At 42.9% G+C, this 20,847-nt stretch overlaps 2 protein-coding genes across 5 annotated transcripts in view; both read left to right on the top strand.

Moving 5' to 3' along the window:
• The first annotated feature begins 459 nt into the window (after nucleotides 1-459).
• On the top strand, nucleotides 460-15,100 carry LOC129817585 (uncharacterized). Of its 3 annotated transcripts, XM_055872989.1 has the most exons (24): nucleotides 460-660; nucleotides 941-2,104; nucleotides 2,437-2,511; nucleotides 2,634-2,754; nucleotides 2,863-2,965; nucleotides 3,822-3,935; nucleotides 4,010-4,126; nucleotides 5,203-5,363; nucleotides 5,650-5,796; nucleotides 6,080-6,182; nucleotides 6,418-6,546; nucleotides 6,656-6,841; nucleotides 7,066-7,322; nucleotides 7,473-8,522; nucleotides 8,654-8,762; nucleotides 9,057-9,155; nucleotides 9,520-11,124; nucleotides 11,215-11,337; nucleotides 11,455-11,583; nucleotides 11,725-11,917; nucleotides 12,125-12,249; nucleotides 12,382-12,572; nucleotides 12,814-12,947; nucleotides 13,031-15,100. In XM_055872989.1, exons 2-24 carry the CDS (start codon nucleotides 2,083-2,085, stop codon nucleotides 13,261-13,263), a joined length of 5,526 nt encoding a protein of 1,841 aa, XP_055728964.1. In that variant the 5' UTR covers nucleotides 460-660; nucleotides 941-2,082; the 3' UTR covers nucleotides 13,264-15,100. The 3 variants fall into 3 exon arrangements, with proteins under 3 accessions (XP_055728964.1, XP_055728962.1, XP_055728965.1); XM_055872987.1 differs by having other exon boundaries at nucleotides 460-2,104; XM_055872990.1 differs by lacking the exons at nucleotides 460-660; nucleotides 941-2,104; nucleotides 2,437-2,511; ... (8 more) ...; nucleotides 6,656-6,841; nucleotides 7,066-7,322 and having other exon boundaries at nucleotides 7,521-7,612; nucleotides 7,683-8,522.
• Nucleotides 15,101-15,256: 156 nt separating this feature from the next.
• Nucleotides 15,257-20,847, top strand: part of LOC129817582 (cilia- and flagella-associated protein 206-like) — a 41,354-nt gene continuing 35,763 nt past the window's right edge. The window contains exons 1-12 of one of the 2 annotated variants that reach the window (XM_055872982.1): nucleotides 15,257-15,428; nucleotides 15,535-15,618; nucleotides 15,722-15,812; nucleotides 15,962-16,150; nucleotides 16,346-16,504; nucleotides 16,613-16,827; nucleotides 16,956-17,075; nucleotides 17,333-17,528; nucleotides 17,737-17,877; nucleotides 18,512-18,705; nucleotides 19,502-19,645; nucleotides 19,787-20,002. In XM_055872982.1, coding sequence (XP_055728957.1) covers nucleotides 15,321-15,428; nucleotides 15,535-15,618; nucleotides 15,722-15,812; nucleotides 15,962-16,150; nucleotides 16,346-16,504; nucleotides 16,613-16,827; nucleotides 16,956-17,075; nucleotides 17,333-17,528; nucleotides 17,737-17,877; nucleotides 18,512-18,705; nucleotides 19,502-19,645; nucleotides 19,787-20,002 — 1,857 coding nt within the window. In that variant the 5' untranslated portion in view covers nucleotides 15,257-15,320. Of the gene's footprint in view, nucleotides 15,429-15,534; nucleotides 15,619-15,721; nucleotides 15,813-15,961; nucleotides 16,151-16,345; nucleotides 16,505-16,612; nucleotides 16,828-16,955; nucleotides 17,076-17,332; nucleotides 17,529-17,736; nucleotides 17,878-18,511; nucleotides 18,706-19,501; nucleotides 19,646-19,786; nucleotides 20,015-20,847 lie in introns of those variants that run through there. The other variant, XM_055872981.1, reaches the window with a different exon arrangement.

The raw sequence follows: 20,847 nt of genomic DNA, 5'->3' as shown, positions 1-20,847 counted from the left end.
TACACCAGTATTACATGACAGAGTTTCAAAAAGAGAAGGAGGAGTGTATTAGAGCTGCTACTGAGAAGGCGTGGGGCAAGGTACAAAAATATGCTGCTTTTTTTTTGTTGAACATTGCGTTAGGTCTGGACTGCAATACATTGCAAGAGGTTTTGCTAATGACAAGTCTTGCTTTCAGGCTGATATGGAAATTGAGAAAATAGTGTTAGAGACACTTCATTGGGCCAGAAAGGAGAGAGAGCTCTTGAGGAGAAAAGTAGAAAATGCAAACTCTTATTTGCAGGTATGAGGACACTTATCAAAGGAAAACACTTGTAATTGATAGAGTAGCCTACTATATCAATTGTTTCATAAAAAGCTGTAGACCTACAATTGCCATGATGCTCAGATATTTTAATAGAGTGTAGGGTATGTGTACGCCTATGTAATCAATTGAATTGCCTCATGACATCCTCAGGAGACTTTGGTTGAGTATGATATCAAAACAAAGCGCAAGGTCAGGTCCGACATTGAGAAACTGCGCAAACGAAACGAAGAGAGGGCCTCACAGGAGATCCGAAGGGCCATAGAGAAGATAGCCCAGCGGCATGCTAAGAGTGTTGTGAGAACCCGAAGAGAAGAGGAACAAACTACTGCACACGCTGCCACTATCTTGGAGATGTTGGTAGACATATGTGATCAGAGTGATAGCTACAGTATTTCAAAAGCAGCTCATGGCTGTAAATTGGGGTAATGAGTGAGATGTGTGTGCTTTTTATAGTCATAATTTTCTAGCTTGGTTGCCTGTCTGTTTTTGCCATCTTGGAATTGTCGTGGCAAACATGCTTGGCTTGAAAATGATGACAACGGAGGAGTACGCAAAATCTCAAATAGATCTGTGACCGGCTAATGATTTTCCTATTGTGGTTCACAAACACATTATGTGATATGTTTACAACAGGGACTTCATGCTGCAACCGGAGGATGCGAAGGCGGTGGCCAGCAAGAAAAAAGACGAGATACTGGTGGAAGTGAGGGCAGTGATGATATCCAGCATCACTGGTAATATCGAGAGAACCCGAAGGGAGGAGATGGATATTGCCCAACGCAACATAGACGAGGCGGAGGGGCGGTACAAGGCAGAACTAACTACCTTGAAGGAATCAACACAAGCGCTGGAGACTCTGCTGGACAAGACCATCAGGGACCTCCGTACAGCTGTAGCCGATAAGCAAGTATATATGGATGACCTGGAAGAAACAAGGGCAGCATTTCAACATTTCATCAATCAGCAGTTTAAAGAATTGAAGCCTGATCAAGCTGACTTTATCCTACCATCAAAGAAATGTACAGGTTGAATGACAAGTGAACGAATAGAAGCCCAGAAAAGCATGCGTCTCTGGCTTATCACAATTGGTCAACTGTAATAAATCTGATTATCCGCATGCTATTTGTTTATGTAATAGTTGCAGTCATTTTGTCTGTTTGATTTCTGATCGTGTGATTATGCCAGGCATCACAAGTACCTGTCATATAGGCAGGTCACATGTTGATTTCAACAACAAAACTTTGGTAGGTAAAAGTTTATTTCATAATCTGTAATGCCAGGAATGATTTACGTTCTCATTAGGATGAACTGTGTTACATCACTTTGAAATAATCTGTGCGTGCCATTTATTGTTCAATGGTTTATTTTATTAGCATTGCATGATCATGAATCTCAAAATAATAAATCTAAATACAGCATTGCATTGATTGCCATCAGTTGACAGATTGTTAACAGCTAGGCGTCTCTCCATGCAAGTCACGTTCTCGTTATTTTTCCCCGCCCTCCGATATTTGAAGTTATAAATGAGGGCTTGCAGCATCCACTCAATGGAATTGCTCAACCGCATGATACCCTGTTCGGAATGAACTCAATATGGCGGAAACAAGTGGACTAGATCCCAAGTCTCTTGTCCAACCGACACTCAAATATAATGCTGTCTTTTAGAATGCTTAGTTGGGAAATATGAGAGGATTGATTCTAAATATTTTTTGGGCATTTCGGCAGGAAAAATAACGAAAGCTTCAACATTTGTAAAGGACTGTGAGAACCCCACAATGAGCCGCCGCCACGCAACAGGTAAGAATCGAGTCAAGTGCACGCTGTAGCGTGAGAATTTGTTACAAATTTACGAAGTTATTATGATGTTGCAATCTAATATCACGTGTGATGGTAGCGCTTTGAGTTTGTGGGAAATTGTAAGTGTGTAAAATGTGCCTGCAAATAAGCTCTGTTCTGATGTATTGTAGTGAGGGTAGTTTTGTTACTTATTGGCTGCAGTTGGGTTGGATGTGGAGGGGGATTGGAAGGCGCTGGACGCGCTGGTTTCTACGGTTAGTGGAAAAACACCGAAGAAATTGTACCCAGACATGTTTCTAATGTAAATATTCGTTTCGCACAAATACTTTCAGAATTCCAAGGGGCCTCCCCCTCCCTACCGCTGCCTCCAGATCATGTGTTAAACTCGGGAGCAGTAGTTTTCCCTGGTAGGCTATAATAAACATTCGATTCATTATTTGTATGTTACAATGTGCAAAATGTAACAAAACAATAAAAAATCATGAACTGTAACAATGTGCGCATGAAGTGATTGGATTTCTGTCAACAGGTGCCTTTGATCGGCATGGCTGTCCTCTGGTCATGTTCCCTGTGGATTCTCATGGCAGTCTTTCAGATCTAAGCAAATCTGAAGTGGTTGACTTCATACACTACTTTCTCTGTTTGTACAAGTATGTACCTACAATGTAATGTGTATTCTTTTAACGGATGTCCATTTAAGATGATTGCTCAAAACTGGAAGTCATGTTAAGCCTTACTGATGCCGCTTTGTTTTTTAGTAAGAAACAGGAGAAGGAGAGCTTGGTTTCAGTTGTGGCTGATTTGAGACAAGCCACTCTTAATACAACAAGGTTCATTGCTGAAACTCTTCTTCTCCTTGAGGTATCTATTCTATCATTTTGAAAATAAAAATCCATCTTTTGAATAATTTGAGGTAACATTTAATATTTTGTACAAAGATTTCATGTTTTAGATGGCTTGTAGGCATTGCTTTACAGTGATGGTCATAGTTGGTTCTTAAAGTAATGTTATTTAGTACACCTCAATCCACTTTTGCACAATTAAAAACAATAATAAGTTGGTTTTGTCTGGGAAGTGTTGACCGTGAGTCTCAGTTTTCTGTATTGCTGTGTCCAGTTCAGCCACAATGATGTTGTTCAGCACTTCATAGCTCCACCTCAGATTGGCCTTTCTGGTACTCTTAGCTCATTAAGTGTTCTTGTCTGATGTTGCTCTTTAGGGCACAATGCGAAGTGCGTCACTTCCTGCTTGGATGATGGTTATGGGCTATAATACTGAAGTGGTGGCGGGGAGGGAGATCACATGCTGGATCATATGCCTTCAGTTATTTAATAAGCTCTAGTGGAATTGTATGAGGAATTGCATTATCTGAGCTAAATTGGTTAAGGTGTTTGGAAATCTGCCATACAATTCAGTTGTCTGTGGCTTTTTTGTCTGATTACATATAATTTTGACAAACAAATGGTAGACTCTTAATGTCCACAAATATACTAATGTGTACATTTGATTTAGTCATTTTTGATAATGGAGCAGTGAGTCTTCATGTCAGTTTGTCCTCATTTGTCATGGCCATTGACAGAACCGTGGGGCTCATTACAATTCCAAATGGGGGAAGATATTTGTGTGCCCCACCCAAGTTGTACTACTAGGTGTGTGATTTTGACTTGTTGTCATTAATATCAATAAAAGTGTAACATTCATTTCTCGTCCCATCTAGCTTCATAGGAGGACAGTGCACACTGTATACATAATTCAACCGAAAAAGAAAGATGTTCTGAAACTATTGTTGAAACTGCTGGTACCATCAAAGTCTTGTGTTGCTCCCTTTAAGGTAAGAAGGGTTCACTGTCTTCACCTTTCATATTGTGTGTGGGGTGTGTCTAAACATCCTTTTAATACCAACAGAGAGTTCTGCTGAAAGGGGTCTTTGACCTTTCCAACTACATTGATAGAAGCCAGTTGACTGCATCTTTAGGAGGCTACCTGGTTTACTGTCATCGGAGTTGGGTTACCTTTATCAAGGTTTGTCTCTTACAATCATTTACATGGACTGTTGTCATTTCATCCTGTGGTATTTTGCTTATTGGTCAAGTGGAAAGTTATGCCAGTTGTAAAATGCTTGTGCCCATTCATTGGCATATAATCTCAAAAGAATTCTCATGACAGTTTTCTTTCAAAGAATTCCATTGACTACTAGCGTCACTACTCGTTCTGTTAAATAAGCACACTGGACTTTTCTCATGATAAATCTTAGGCAATACATGACTTGTCTTGTCGTGCGTGTAATGTGATCTTCTTAAAAGGACAGTCTTGTTTGCCACAGCTAGCTTTGGCAGTAGATTATCTTAGGATCAGTCATAACTCCACTAATAGGTTTAACACACGGCAGCATTGTCCTCCTTTCCCCGTCAGGGGTCAAAGGACGACCTCACTGCCTCTATCCTCTGCTTTTGATTTGCTGCCTGTCTTGAGGATGAAATGACTAAGAGAGCGGGAGAACTCTGCTTCCAATCAAAGCTTTATTCTTATTTCTTCCACTAGTAAACATCTGTGGTAGATTCAGTTAATGAATCTATCTGGAGAGATGAGTGTGCAGTTGGTGATTCAACTGTTATGTGGGGAGATTTTTCATTTGTGAATCCATTCATGAGTTTCAGTGATGTGGCCCCTGACCCATTGTTACCTTGGTGAAGCTTGCGCAATTGCAGAGTGCAATCAGTGGACCTCATTACCAAGTGAAAGGCGGCCCCCTCTCCTCTCGCCATTTGATCATATTCACTCATGTTTGACTGGGTATTCACCCATGTTGACTATTCATTAGTACTGCTGAGGGCAGTCTGTTTTGAGATGCTATAATTCATGTTTTCGTTTACAATGTTGTGCTGTTACAGTAACTAAATGGATTCTTGGTAGGTTGAGTAGGTGAGCCAACCTTGTTGTACATTTGTTGTCTTTTGCCTATTGGTTGGTGGCTGTACAACTTTGACAAGCATGTGACAAATGCTTTTTTGATGCAACAGGATTTACTTTATTGTATTTTTTTTCTACTTCATCTCACCCTCATCATCCTTCTAACTAGCTTCTTGGACTTTATGTAGGAGATAGATGGCTTTGTCCAGGAGTTTCTCTCGGTGGTTCAGAGGCTCCCGTCCTCCATCTCCACTCTGCAGACCCTCTCCAGACAGCCTGTCCCCTCTGCCTTCACTGAGCTGAAGGCCTTCTGTTACACCAACGAGTCCAAGTTCCAAATGCTTCGGCGGTAAGAGACTCCGTTTCACCATTGGGCTCTCATTCAGTTGAACATAACAAATGCCTACTTTGGGTAGTACATGTGTAAGCTGAGTTGATCTACACAAAGCTGCTGTACATATGCTCACTTTCTAAGTACTTATAATGGCTTAAGTTACATGCCTCAAGTTGCAACGCCTTTTGAAGGATTTCCTTGAATCTATGGACTCTTGTGCCCCTGCAAAGGCTGAGTGACTGCGTATGTACATATTATGTACAGAGGACATGTTGAACTCTACTATCCTTGTGGTGTGTAGGGAGCTGGGGTTGGATGAGCTGCTGAGGCACTGTGAGTGTGTGGTGGAGAAGATGCGCTACCCTGAGAAGAACTCGTGCTATCACGCCATGGCCGGGACAGCCCTCTTCACCAACACAGCCTTCGACATGCTGCAGAACTACAGCAGGTACTGTACTGTGTGGTAGGCACTGACACTGCTGACAAAGTAAATGTAGGATAGCTGGTATTTAGTGTTTTCCTTAGGAGTAAGGTGTGCATTTTATTATTTTTTTAAGGGAAGACTTGCATATTTGACACAATGACTTGCTATATAGACAAAGCTGTCAATGGATAGATATTATGTTAGTAATGTATATCTAACTGTTCTATTTCAAGGTTCATCATAGTATTCTGCTACATTGAGTCTTTTTCCCGGGTTGAATGTATCTTATTGTTGTCTTTGTTGACAGGATAACTGTGGCTGTGGAAAAAATTGAGTTGCTGTGGCAACAGGCCTTTTCCAAGGCCCACCTCCAGCTACAGGTCTTCCAGCTGTGTAATGAGGCACAGCAGGTTTGTTATAATACATAACAATTACTCTAAAATGTTAATTTGGGCACAAAACAAAAAAACATTTTAAGAGGCTTTGCAACTGAAAACAAAAATTGGTCGTTAGTCCAGTCCTTTCCTGTTTGTCAGTTCTTCTATTTGTTGCCTAATGAACATGACCCAGTTGTCTTGCCTTTATCCATTTTCAGAGGCTTATTTAAATGTTTAATTATTTTGCTTTATTTACCTCCACTTGCAGATAACAGAACAGATTAAAAGCCTTCAGAACGAGAAGCTCCAGCCTTACAGAATAGAGATCTCTAAAGATGCCAGAAGGGCTGAGATGTTAACGTCAGAATTTGAGGCATCGATCTATACCCCTGCCATGGTAAATATAGGCTAATCTGATTTTTTTCCTCCTAAGATTGGTGCATTGCCGTATTCAAGCTGCTGTATGGATCCCAAATGACACAGCGGTGGTTTGTCCTCCTTGTCAGGCCCTGGTTCGCTGTTCTGAAGATGTGATCCACACATTAGCTGAGATTCTGCCTCCTGGTGATGTCCAGACCAGGGAAGAGTGGGTGCAGGATCTGGACAGACTGAAGGAGAACTTCCACGCTGCTGTAGAGCTCCCTCATCAGACCCTCCGAGCAGTCTCTGACTTCTACCACTACTACAAAAAAGTGGTTGTCCACTTGCACTAATGTTTTATGATTCCTGATTGTGCATGCCAACTTTTTATATTATACTGAAGTGGTGATGTAATTGAAAGACTACAATTAGAAATTCTTGAAATCACATTACATTTTACATGTTTATCTCCTGTGATGTGCATGTGGTTTGTGTTGTGGTTAGACATTGTCAATTTAATCTGATGTCATGTACTCAATTTCTTTAATCTCAACAGGCCAATAGTTGGTACAACATAGTCCTGTGTGAGAACTTTCTCCAAGACCTTCTGTGGGGTGTGAACTATGACCGCCTCCCCAGGCGGCGCCACCTGCTGGAGATGCATTGCCCTTTCCCTGTGTGGAGGCAGGCAGTCTGTGACTTCCTGAGAAACAACCCCTCCCCGGACATGGAGGACCTGGTCCAGCTTGCTCACCTGGCCAACGTCATCCCTGACGCCCAGCTACAGCAGACTGGCAAACAGCTGTCACAAAGGTGAGAAACTACTGTTGCATAATACTGTTTTATATCACAGTGCGATTTGAAATGCTTTAGGAGGGTATTAACTACAGACTTCCGTAGTTATTTGATCTGGTGACTTTTATCATAGTTTTTGCATTGACCCTGGCACTTTCTTTCTTTCAGATGCATGAATCTGTGTAAACTTCTGACCTGTCCAGGTGTAGTACCTATCAACGACCTCCAGTCGGCGCTGCAGTGGCAGTATGAGTTTCTGAGAGCCAGCCACAGGGAAGGACCTGTGCCACATACTAACCTGGCCTCAGGTACTCTGCCTATAGCCAGTCTCAACATTCCAGATGTGACGTTTAGTCACAGTAGAACCTCTTGTTCCAGATCCGACTGCCACACTAAGGACAACATGCACAGCCACGGCTCTCTCTCCAACCTCAAGCACCATCAGGCCCCTCTGGGTACGTCTCCCTCAAGTGCCGTCTCTGGGGCTGTGTCTGCTGTGGGGAAGCCTCCCTCCCTCAGCTCCTTTGACTCTGGCTTTGATGGAGCAGGAAGCGGCCACATGGAGACTGGAGCTGTGCGAGAGGGATGGGAGGGGCTGTCCAGGGTACCAGGCACCAGGGACTCCTTCAGGCCCATCACCAGGCAGCCCCAGATCCACGAGGAGAACATCTCCAGCGTGTCTGATGTTGAGGACTGCAGGGAGGAGTTTGACTTTGGATCTGTGGGCAGCACCTCAAGCGCCAACATTCAGATCATCCCAAAGATAACTGTGGACTCGATGCATTTTGAGATCAAGCTGAAGCGTTCGGCTACCCTGCCCCATAATCCATGGCTCAGTCTGCCTGTGGAAGACCTTGAGAACTCCTACACGGTCACCATCACTCAGAACCCATCACAGTCACCACAGCTGCGGGACGTCAAGAGCCCAAACCCTTCAGAGTGCTCCCACCACAGCGACCAATTATCCAACTGGTCCAGAGACCAGCCCACACAGACGGAGGTACAAACCAACCCTCAGAGCAGAGGAGCACAGCCCAGCGACAGTATCCTACAGGCACAGGACAGCTTTGATGACTCGGAACTGAGTGCCATTCGGGATCCCCTTTCCAGCACCATCACAGATGCAAGAGATGGGCCCAACTACACTGCAGAGAGCAGCCCCACTCTACTCTGGGATACGTATGACTTTCACGACCCCAAACAGGACCGCTGTGAAAGGTAATAACACATTAGTGAAAGGTAATAACACATTATGCTCTTGTCTCCTGACATGGTCCTCATAGGTGCTCATTGTGCCTAGTAAACTATGAAAGCGAAAGCACTCATCTTGTTGCTGTTTGTGTTTGCAGGATAACCAGCTCCATGACTGAAGTCTCGTTAAATGACTGGGACCTGAAGGAGCAGGAGGGTCTCAGGAAGGTAGAGGAGATCTTGGACCGTGCAGCTGGAATACTAGAGGCATGTTGGTACAAATATTCAATGGATTGTCTTCATGCTGAAACAGTAAATGGTTTGGCTCCTCAGATTAGCACATGACTGAGATTGTTAATAGTGACCTTAACCTAGGGTTGTGAAATTCCGGGAAGGTTCAATAAATTCCCTGGTGTTCCAGAAATCCCGGATGGAGGATTCCCAGAATCAGGAGGGAATAAGCAGGAAATTTGAGTTCCTGTAATTTTGCAGGCCTCACTAAACCATGGCGTAGGCCAATAGCTTGCATTTGTTAACACTTCTCTAACTTTGTTTTTACAGGAGGAAGAGAATGTGATGGTACAGGAGCAGATGTTGGCTGTCCTTCTGAAGACTGAGAGCACGAGCAAACCGTGGGAATCATGGGGCAGTGAGGCGCAGGTAAGTGTGGTAGGTCATGATATAAATGTGTACCTCTAGGTCAATGTGGATCATGGAACCACTTAAGCTGGTGAACTATGAACAAAGTAGACAACTGTCCATACATTACAAATTGGATTCTATAAATTAGATTATTTAATTTTCGCAATAACAAAATGAACTTGTCAACAAATTATATTTTCCCCCCCCTGGAGATTTGTAAGAAAGTATTGTTTTTACAAGATTGAAAATAGATTTAATTTAATACAAGCTAAGTTTATTTTGTTTGGCGGACTTTAAAATTGTAATAGATAATCAGCTGATGGGAATCTCCACTTTTTTTTTTATTTCTGTTATTATTAATAACAATGTTTTTGTTTTCCAGATGTCCTCCAGTGACCTTAAGGCACATGGTGTCCTGAGCCTTGATGACAGTCTTGCCTCTGCAGACACTGACAACCAGAGTGAATGCAGGTCACCAGAGGCAACCAGTGAAACTGTGGCCTCAGAACACAGCGTGGGCCACAGTGGACGGCTGACGGAGACTGGGTTGACTGGTCTGATGTGCCCTCAAAGCAGCAGGGGAGAGTTGCTGAAGGAGCTGAGAAGACTGCACGTTCTGGATGAGCTCATCATGGAGGAGAGCCTCAAGATCCACCAGCTTCGACGGGCTGAGAAGCAGTGCCTTGATGAAAAGCCCACTCAATCAGTGGTTTCCCGAAGTACGAGCAAGGAGAGGCAGGAGTTTCTATTAGAACTAGAGAGGGAGAAAAGGGAAGTGGATGTGATGGAAAATAGCCTAGACAAAGAGATGACCAAAGAATGTCAACTCAAGAGGATGAGCAGAACCAGGAAAGTAGTGAAATGCTCAGTAATGGAAAGGACTTCTAAACTTAACTTGGAGGACCGTGCACTCTGTGATAATCTTATATCAGACAATAGGAGCCAACACCACAACGTAAAGCACTTGCCATCCTTACCCCAAGACTCCATAAACCTGGATCCTAATGAATCCCTCAGTATTACTGCAACCCCATGTCCAGATCATGCCAAAACCCCTCTATCACAAACATGTGTTCAAAGTGTAAATGGTCAGTCCCCACATGGTGACGCTAATATATCCGGCTGTGGTGATGCCATGGTAGAAGTCGACACCCCCAGCTACTGTGATCTTACTGAGCACATTTCACCACAAGATTTAACTCTACCACAAATCACTTCTGATCCCAATGAATCTATTGAAGAGGTTGGAATCCAAAGCCATGAGGGTACAGAGAAAGATTTAAGATCTGGGGAAGCTTTTCAAAGTTGCACACTAGAGACTACCTTCTTTATATGTGAAATGTGCCCTGAACATGGAGCATTTGACCCAGGTGCTAATGCCAACAACCACCCTGTGCCTAAACCAAGAAAGGCATCTGTTCCTGTGAATGATAAAGGTCAAGAACTCAAAATCCCAACTGAACCCATGTATAGAACTCACTGCCCTGATAGTATTTCAGACCCTAACCCTAGGCTCACACCGCAAGTTGCGCTCAATACTCATCCGAAGCCTAAAGAGCGACACCTCAAACCTACAAACAGTTATCCTAATCCTGTTCTGAGTCAAGATGTGAATAAACACAGAAGTGACAACAATGACAACCCCTTCGCCGATCAACAGGCATCCTTATGTAATAACCCTTTGGAGTTCCATGAACAGTCAATGCTAGGTGGCTGCTCTATGGGATCAACATTAACGCTTGTTGACTCTGACTGTGTTCAGATAGAAATCCACTGCTCCCAGAAATCTGAGGATGTGTTATTAACACATTTGGGGTCTAATTCTGAAGAGCCATCTCGTATGTCTGCTGAAGTAACATCTGGATCATGTGAACCAAGCGGAGCTGATGAGTGGAGAGAAGTAGAGGTCTCTGATGGGTTTCAGAGGTGTGGTACTGCCAGGAGATCACCTGTCAATCAACCCAATCACCACATCCCCACCAGAGACGTAAGGCTTTAGTTAGACGTCCACATTATTCACCATAGACTTGATTATTATATTTTTCTTTCAGTAAAATAGGCTTTATTTATTTTTTAGATGACCAATTTCAAGACCCCTATTGTGCTGGACACAGGGTCTGGTTTGATGAAAGCGGGGTTTGCTGATCAGGACCTCCCGAATACTATATTCCCAAATATCATTGGGCTGCCAAAATACGAGGTAAGGCAACAGCCAAGTATGTGGCATCTATACTCTTGGGCTGTGTTTTTCATTAAGTTAAGGTCGTATTGGCAACCATAGCTTTCCCTATGTGCGGACTTTCTAATTTGCCATCAGGAAATAATGAATGGCTACTTGGAACGGGAGAACTATATTGGACATGAGGCTCAACATATGAGAGGAGTCCTGGCACTGAAGTATCCCATGAAGAATGGAATTATACGCAACTGGGATGAAATGGAAAAGGTTGGTGATATATTGTTGACTTAATTTTATCCAATATTCTGTATGCACTTTAGTGGTGCATTTGGGAGTACTGATGAAGCCATAGTATCAGGCTGTGGTGGTTTTGATCATTGACCTCACTGCTCAATTGTCTGGTTTCAGATTTGGCACCACACATTCCAGCAGTTGCGTGTGGAACCAGACGATCACCCTGTCCTACTGACCGAGGCAGCCATGAACCCGCTGGAGAACCGTCAGCGCATGGTGGAACTCATGTTTGAGCGCTTCAATGTTCCACTCACCTACGTGGCCATGCAGGCGGTGCTGGCACTTTACGCAGCAGGGAGAAACACAGGTAAAACGAGCACGATTATATACTCTACAAATGTGTCTAGTCGGTTAACATATATTTAAGTCAGTTGTGTCCCAGAGAAGAGGACAGTATGCTTTCAAAGACCTGTTTAAAGCTAGAATCTAAGACTGGTTACTATACATCTACTATTTGGTTGAATAATTTTGAAGATGGAGGATAATCATTTAGAGTATCTGTTTCTCCTACTAGGTGTAGTGTTTGACTCTGGGGATGGAGTGAGCCATAGTGTGCCAGTGTTTGAGGGATACTGTCTACCACACGCAGTGCAGCGCTGCACCTTGGCTGGCCATGATGTTACGATGCACCTTAAAAAGGTACTTGATATTAACGCATAATTCTGTATGTATTTATGACAGGGATTCGGTCTAAAACCATTAGTTCAAAATGATGATCACTTGAAAACAATGTCCATTGTCTGTATTGTGTGTCGCGGTCCTGTGTACCAGCTTCTGCAGGAGCAGGGGTTCTGCATGCGCACTTCTGCCGAGATGGAGATTGTGAGGGAGATGAAGGAGAAATGCTGCCGGGTGTCCCAGGACTATGAATCTGAGCTAGCCTGTGGAGGGTCGGCCAGCAGTGCGATGTATTACACCATGCCTGATGGACAAGTCGTCCACCTCGGCACAGAGCGGTTCAGGTAACCATCTAACAGGGCCCCTGTATCCTCACTCTGAAAACTAAACACTCACCCTAATGAGTATGGATAAATATGTGTTCTGCTTTGTCTGAGGAAATTGAGACTAAGAACTGTAAGTGTTTCCCCTTGCAAACGGTGACATTTATTGTTCAGTTTTGATTATGGTGATACCAAGTAAGCCTTTGGATAGCCATCAAGGGTTGGCTAAGATCTGTTAATCGGTGGCGTCTTCCACCCACAGGGCTCCTGAGATTCTGTTTAAGCCAGAGCTGATTGGACGAGACCATTACGGGATGCATGAGAGTATTTTCAAGTCTATCCTTAATTCAGACATTGACCTCCGGCGGAGTTTTTTGGGGAACATTGTCCTATCAGGTACATAGTTTTTGGTTTATTAGTTGCTGAATACTTGTCCACTCATCTGCCCATGTCTGAATATATTTATTTCCCCTGTGAAGGTGGAAATACCCTGTTGGCTGGCCTGCCTGAGCGGCTTCAGAGTGAAATTAGAACCATGGTGCCTACAGATTTGGGGGAGTGTGTTCGGGTGACAAGCCCTAAGGACAGAGATTTCTCTGTATGGAGTGGAGGTGCAGTGCTGGCCAACTTGTCTTCCTTTGCCTCGGCCTGGATCAGCCAAGAGGAATATGAGGAATATGGCCCCCAGATTGTTTTCAGGAAGTGCTTCTGAGCTGTACTCACCTGAAATGTATGGGTTCAAGTTTTTACACATGTGCAATAGAGTATAGCTCTCCAATAGTGCCTAGTTTCTACGTCTGTGCTTTTTAAACCTTTTTTATCGTTTTCAATGGTGTTGTACATGTACTACGTCTTTCATTACTGATGTTCAGCACTGACACTTCCAACGATCTGGTACTTTGGGTGTGATATAAAATGTTTCTACTGTTTGATCAGACAATACTTGGGAATGTTCCGTTTTATGCTTACTGTGGCAGAAATCCTGTCAAAGGAAGATTAATTTACATGCTAGCTTTAATGCTTGTCATGAATCCCCTGATCAGGATCTGGCCTTATGTAAAGAAAGGTGACTGATTCTCCTCTGAATGACAACAAAAAAAGTAACTGGGATGGGTGTGCCTCTTGAAATATTAGGTTGTTTTTCTACCCTTTTCTCCACTTTTTATTACTTTTTTTTAGGAATATGACAGAAGGCACTTGAACCGGGTATTTTGGTGATGGTAGGGAAACGTGTCTGTTTTAAGGGCCCATTTTGAGTTATCTTCTCAGTTTCTGAGGAGCTACTACGACAATGCCCAGAACTGTACGTAAGTGCCCCAAATTTGAATATAGTTTGTCGGTTCATTTTCCTATTTTAAGATGAGCTTTCTAAAGTTAATATTGAAATTGTCCGTAAATATTTCTGTTTTAAATTGGCTTTCTAAAGTTGTCTTTAAATAACTTAACCTAAAATGTCCGTTATATTTTCTGTGTCCACTTGGTGAGATACTGTAGTTTTCCCTCCAAGACTTGTAGCTAAATCAATGCAGGTGACGTGTTTAGTGTGTACTGTCTGATGCCACCATGCCTGAATGGTAGACTGACTGTTCATTTTACTTATCCATTTGAGTTTTCCTTCTGTCTTGAGTCTGCACTTGGTGCTGATTAGGGTACGTTTCATGTCCCAAATAATATAAGGCCTATATTGCACAAGTCCTGAATTTAGTGTCATTACTCAGCTGTATACAATCACTGTTTGTATTGTGCATTGATCCTTAACATGCATTTGTTTGATTGGGCCCTTGATTCAATGTACTGACAACCTCTATTCTTGACTGGTATGATTTGTTGGTTCACATTGTATTTATTTTCATATTTGACTTTACATGTTTGTTCACAATATATTGACTTTTTTGACTTATGAATATTGAGTGATCTTTCGGCTTTTATGAATGGGTCATATCTGACTTAAATGCATGGTTTTTCTAAGTATTTTGACAGCAAATACCTGAACTTGATGAGAGTGAATTTTGTTTCATTGACGCTACCTGATAGCCATGTTGGCTATGCCCTTAGCATTTTATTGTTTTCTTTGACTTCCTATGGATACTTTGGACAAGCAATTGGCCTTATTAGTTTAAATAACTTGCAATATTTTGATCAACCCCATTGTATTTACAGTAGACTTACTAGTATCTAGTGTGATTCACTTATTACATAGCCGCTCTTTGATTTTGGCACGATTTTTGCTTTTTCTCAGTGTGTTTTTATAACTGCCATGTTTTTCTACTCTAAAGAAGTGGGGTTGCCATGTGATCTTAATCACAGGTCTTTTTAAATGGATGTCTGAAGCGTTCCCTGTGGGAAATGGAAAGGCCTTATGAGTGCTGAAATATGGAGACTGATGAATAGTCAGCTCATTTTATGTTAGGTCTTGGTGGTCAGAGGTTGAATAAGTCCCAGCCTCTTGGTTTTGATTGTATAATCCATGCTCGAGTCTTGCTATGATTTACTTAAACAAAGTTGTATGTCAGGTCTGTTTATTAGAATAAATATTTTTATGTATCTGACTGTTGCATGTTTCTATTAGATACTCCATAAAAAATGATCTGCAAAGTAATAACACTGAGTAAATGAAGATTCACCAGTCAGATGTGCATTACAAACTAGGCATACTACTGTTACATCCTGTTGCAGTGTTTCATTGGTTACCATGGCAACCGACGGGGAACCAGGACGCTGTGCAGCAGTGGAGAATTTGCATGATCTCCGTAGCTTGCAAGCTAAAACATGTCTCGTGCTAAAGCAGAAAGTGTGATAAAAAACATAATTCGAGAAATCGCCCAAGAATGTGACGGAAAAGGGCATGCTGTGTCCGAAACATTAGTGGCTTTCATGGTAGGTACCTGGTTTACTAATTTAATAACGTGGCAAGCGTTCGGTAACTAGCCGTGTGTGGTAATGTGTCTGTTTAACGTTGTCTAATCAATGATTTTCCTATTAGGTAAAAGCTGTTGTGTTGGACTCACGAAATCTATTTAACGTTGATCGGACTCTTACCAAGCAAGATGTTAGAAAACTTGTGGAAGTAAGTGCATTTAATTATAACCAAGACCCTGTCCCCGGTTTGGCTGGTAGCATGCCTGAGATCTTTGCGCAATGGGCTCAACGTCCGTGTTATTCCTTTGCAGTTGTGTGTGGACAAACTCATGGACCAGGGGAGCCCTGCCCTTGACACAATCAAGATGCAAGTCTACTTCGACATGAATTACACATCTCGACGTAAGTGGGTGCTTTAAAATGCTCAAAGAATGCATTAACAATTTATGATGTATAAGGCGTACTAACTAAACCCTAGCTGTTGGGACATGTGTAACATCTAAGGGCATGGGATACTGGTCTTGCTTCAAAGGTCTTGTTTTGTGTCCCAGGTGAGTTCATTGAGGAGCACCAGCGGGTACTACAGTCAAGGCTAGTCCCAGTGAGTCGAGAAATCACTGACAGCCGAGTGAAAACACGTGAGGATCTGGAGGGCCTTTACCATAAGATTGTCAGCTATGTTCTGCTGCGCTCGGGCCTGGGTTCTTCCACAGACATCACCACAGTGCGAGAGGCTACAGGTAATCATAAGGACTATTTTATTGTAATTTGTACCACCTGTTAAGAATCACTATTCACAAAGATGGGAAAGGAAATGGTCAATTGTAATTACACTGTCCATCGAAGTGAGTTTTTAAAATGTGGGAATCATCACGTTTTCCAGCAATGATCAGTTTATTCCTATTTTGCTCACAACTGACTGTGGTGTTTTGCAGCTGCCTTACAGAGCGTCTTTCCCCAGTCAGAGCTGGGGACCTTCATGTCTCTCATCAAGAAGGACAAGGAGCAACAGCTCAACGACCTCAGCATGATTGTGACTGGCATCCGTCTCTTCAACAAAGACAGCAGGAAAGGAGGAGAGGGCATAGACGACTGTAAGTTCCAAAACATCACATTTATCTTTTTTGATAGACCTTGATAACTGAAACAATTTCTCAGAGCTCCAAATGTGTATTTCAATTTTGTCCTCAACTTCCATTTAGTGCCAGCTATTCTGAATGAAGCCATTCCATCCACCAGTAAAGACATTGAATGGGAGCTGGAGCTTTCTCAGAGTTTGGCCTGGCAGTACACATCCTGGCTGGAGAGGCTCCTGGACCCTGAGGTTGAGACCAGAGAAAGTATTGTTCCTCTGGATATGCTTAAACAGGCTCTCTATAATGTACGACAACATGAAGCCTTTCTCAAAGTTATTTTGGTGAGTTAGCTAGAAGGTGATGGGCGTCATGACTTCAAGTCAGTACATGAAATTGTCGCAATGAGCAGTTCAAGAGTATTGTGTTGCATAATAATTTTACCCATTATTCTGATTAAATTCCTCACCAGGCAGATGTCATTCTATGTGCAAAGCAAGTTGAAACCCTACAGACTGAACTAGCGACACGTATGAAGCTTTTGAGGGTCACCGTACATTCAAAGACTGCAGTACCCACTGCACAGGTTTTTGTAAGTACAGTATCTTGTGTATACGTATGTATATATGTATGTGTATATGTATATGCATGTGTGTGAATATTTGAGTTGTTTTGTTATGGGACGGTTTCCCGGACACAGATTAAACCTAGTCCTAGACTCAAAAGCTAACTCGATGGAGAATCTCCATTTAGAAAGTGCTTTTTAGTCCAGGACTAGGCTTAACCTGTGTCTAGAAAAAGGGCCTTTCAATGTCTAAGCCTCAACTCATGTACTATGTATCCTTCCAGCCCCATTTCACAGCTCTGGCAAAGTTCTGGTCAGGTCTTCAAGATGAGATGGTGCTGTTGAGCATCCTCAGTAACATAATGGAGAACCTGCAGCCCTTTCTGGCTGCTCAGTCCCAGCTCTTCCCTGATGGTCAGTTGGAGGACATACTGGGGTCGGAGATCAAGAAGTACGAGCAGAGAATGAAGGAGTCTTCAGGTAAGTATCCGAAATGGTATACTATTTCCTATGGGGCCTGGTATAAAGTAGTGCACTACTTAGGGAATAGGGTGCTATTTGGGACGTAGTCTGTGTTTATACCGCCACAGTAAAGCACTGCATTTCCTACATCTCTATCATTGGCTAATGGTTTTACATGTTTAATTTGTAGTAGATAAATTGTTTTGTTTGTTATTCACCTTGTCAGAAAACCGTATTGACCCCTATGAGATCAAAACACAAGAGTGGCTCTTGCCTGAGACAACAGCCAACTTTGACAAATTACCACTGCAGTACAATGGAATTTGTGGTTACACACTTGTGAAGAAGGATGGGCTTTTACTGCCAGGTATGTGGAGTTTTGAACGTGGCAATTGTATACGTTGTTGTACAACTAACGTTCATTTCCCCCCTTATTGAAAATATTCACCAGAACTGATGTATTATGGGCCTCCCGGGTGGCGCAGTGGTCTAGGGCATCGCAGTGCTAACTGCGCCACCAGAGTCTCTGGGTTCGTCCCCAGGCTCTGTTGCAGCCGGCCGCGACCGGGAGGTCCGTGGGGCGACGCACAATTGGGCTAGCGTCGTCCGGGTTAGGGAGGGTTTGGCCGGTAGGGATTTCCTTGTCTCATCGCGCTCCAGCGACTCCTGTGGCGGGCTGGGCGCAGTGCGCGCTAACCAAGGGGGCCAGGTGCACCGTGTTTCCTCCGACACATTGGTGGCTTCCGGGTTGGAGGCGCGCTGTGTTAAAGAAGCAGTGCGGTTGGGTTGTGCCTCGGAGGACGCATGGCTTTCGACCTTCGTCTCTCCCGAGCCCGTACGGGAGTTGTAGCGATGAGACAAGATAGTAATTACTAGCGATTGGATACCACGAAAATTGGGGAGAAAAGGGGAGGGAAAAAAATGAACTGATGTATTATGCCAACTTGTCTTTTTCTAACTGAACATCCCAATGCTGCATGTAAAATAGACTGTTGTTTCAGGCAACCCAAGCATAGGAGTCCTGAAACATAGGGAGAAATACTATGTTTTCAGCTCCAAGGAGGCAGCTTTAAGATTTGGATCCAAGCCAGATGAGTACATTGCCCATGTGGCAGAGAAAGCAAAGCAGTCCCCTGAGCTTATCCAGCTCCTCCAACTCCACCAACAGTTTGCCTGTGTCACTCCATATCCTGAGGTACAGTGCCTTCGGGAAGTATTCAGACCCCCTAACTTTTTCAACATTTTGTTACGTTACAGCCTTATTCTAAAATGGATTAAATAAAAACCCTTAGCAATCTACACACACTACCACATTGACAAAGCAAAAACAGGTTTTTAGAAAAGTTAGCAAATCTATAAAAAAATAGAAAACAGAAATACCTTACACGTAAGTATTCAGACAATTTGCTTTGAGACTCAAAATTGAGTTCAGGTGCATGCTGTTTCCATTGGTCATCCTTGAGATGTTTCTACAACTTGATTGGAGTCCACCTGTGGTAAATTCAATTGATTGGACATGATTTGGAAAGGCACACACCTGTCTATGTAAGGCCCCACAGTTGACAGTGCATGTCAGAGCAAAAACCAAGCCATGGGGTTGAAGGAATTGTCCGTAGAGCTCCGAGACAGGATTGTGTCGAGGCACAGATCTGGGGAGGGGTACCAAAACATTTCTGTAGCATTGAAGGTCCCCAAGAACACAGTGGCCTCCATCATTCTTAAATGGAAGAAGTTTGGAACCACCAAGACTCTTCCTAGAGCTGGCCACCCAGCCAAACTGACCAATCGGGGGAGAAGGGCCTTGGTCAGGGAGGTGACCAAGAACCCGATGGTCACTCTGACAGAGCTCCAGACTTCCTCTGGAAGAAGTCTAGGGGTCTGAATACTTTCCGAAGGCACTATGTTCACTAAGTCATAATTCTTCCATAGCATCTTCGGAACTTGCAGTAATATTTTTTTACCCACAGTTCACTTCAATTTTGTCTCTGTAGATGCAGTCAGGGGAGAGACTGTTGGTAAAACCCATTACAAAGTGTGACAGCAGCACTCAGACAGACACTCATTTGTTGGAGACCAACATTGTGAAGTCATACGAGTGGAATGAGTGGGAGCTGAGGAGAAAAGCAATCAAATTGGTATGTGATTTTAATTGACTCTTGAGTGTACTGTTTCATTTTATCAGTGGTAGGTTTACCATGGTCTTCTTGCATGGATATTTTTTATTCAAGAAGGTTACATTTTATGTTCTGCCTTTGGTAATGGGCATGTTTTTTCAGGCCAATCTTCGTAGTAAAGTGACCCACTCAATGCAGACTAATCTAAGTCACATGAGGAGGGATAACGTCACCCAAACCTACCTCCTCGAAGATGTTGCATGCCAGAGCAAGAGGGATGGCAATAGCAATGTCCCCAAGCCTCAGGTGTACCTTGCTGGTCTTCGAGGAGGGAAAACCGAGACTACACATATGATAAAAACAAACTTGACCAGATCAGTAAGTGAATAACTGTTATATCTTCAAGCAATAAAGATAACTTTGATGGAAGTGCCAGTCTATTTGTTTTTAGGCTCATTGGCCTGGGGGAGTTACTGCCCACGGAAAATTGTTGTATGCCAGTAAAAGAAATGGGTCATATTGTTTGGACTGAGGAAGGATAAAATAGTGTTACACTTGGTCAAAACAGTGTCTGCCAAAACTGTCCACATAACCGACTGTAGGAGCAGGCATGTGCACAAGACACACAGCCTGTCATAGGCAAAGTTCGAGGGGTATGACCTCCGGTGGCACGGCGTACTCCGACTTGAAAACAAGTACACCCAAAACACCCCGTCCTCATTACATCCTGGGAGAATGTTGCAGGAGCTGTCATTAGCTAGCACATTCAGTGACGAAAACTATAGTATCCAGCTGCAGCTCTGGATGTCTTAATTCCATCAGTATGCTTTGACCCGTTCAGTATTATATATTACGGTTGATTGTTTCAGTATTGTATGTCATGTTTGATTACATTAGGCTGCCAATGGAAGTGGTCGTACAATATGAATTATAGGACGTACAGTATCTTACATAATGTTTGCACCAGTAGGATTTGACCCGTTTAGTATTATATATTATGGTTGAATGCTTTAGTATGATATATATTACGTTAGGTTGCATTACATTAGCCTTATTCTATTGATAGCCTATCAATGGAATAGCAGTCGTACATTATAATAAAAATTTTAGGACGTACATTATCCTACTTCATGATTTCAACCATACAAATGCTTAGAACAAATTATGTATGATGTGTATAGTATTTAACCCTCCCGTTGTCCTTCTATTATGCCTAGCACACA

The sequence above is a fragment of the Salvelinus fontinalis genome, chromosome 20, assembly GCF_029448725.1.
Source record: "Salvelinus fontinalis isolate EN_2023a chromosome 20, ASM2944872v1, whole genome shotgun sequence".
Taxonomy (NCBI): Eukaryota; Metazoa; Chordata; class Actinopteri; order Salmoniformes; family Salmonidae; genus Salvelinus; species Salvelinus fontinalis.
Note: the sequence above shows the minus strand (reverse complement) of the source record. Positions and strands in the feature narration are given on the sequence as shown.

Bases quoted from the DNA above. Each gene is read 5' to 3' on its own strand.
- LOC129817585 (XM_055872989.1), top strand. From the start codon at position 2,083: ATGAGCCGCCGCCACGCAACAG. The intron at 2,512-2,633 runs GTAGGCTATAAT...TTCTGTCAACAG, and splicing joins GGGAGCAGTAGTTTTCCCTG to GTGCCTTTGATCGGCATGGC. The intron at 4,127-5,202 runs GTTTGTCTCTTA...GACTTTATGTAG, and splicing joins GTTGGGTTACCTTTATCAAG to GAGATAGATGGCTTTGTCCA.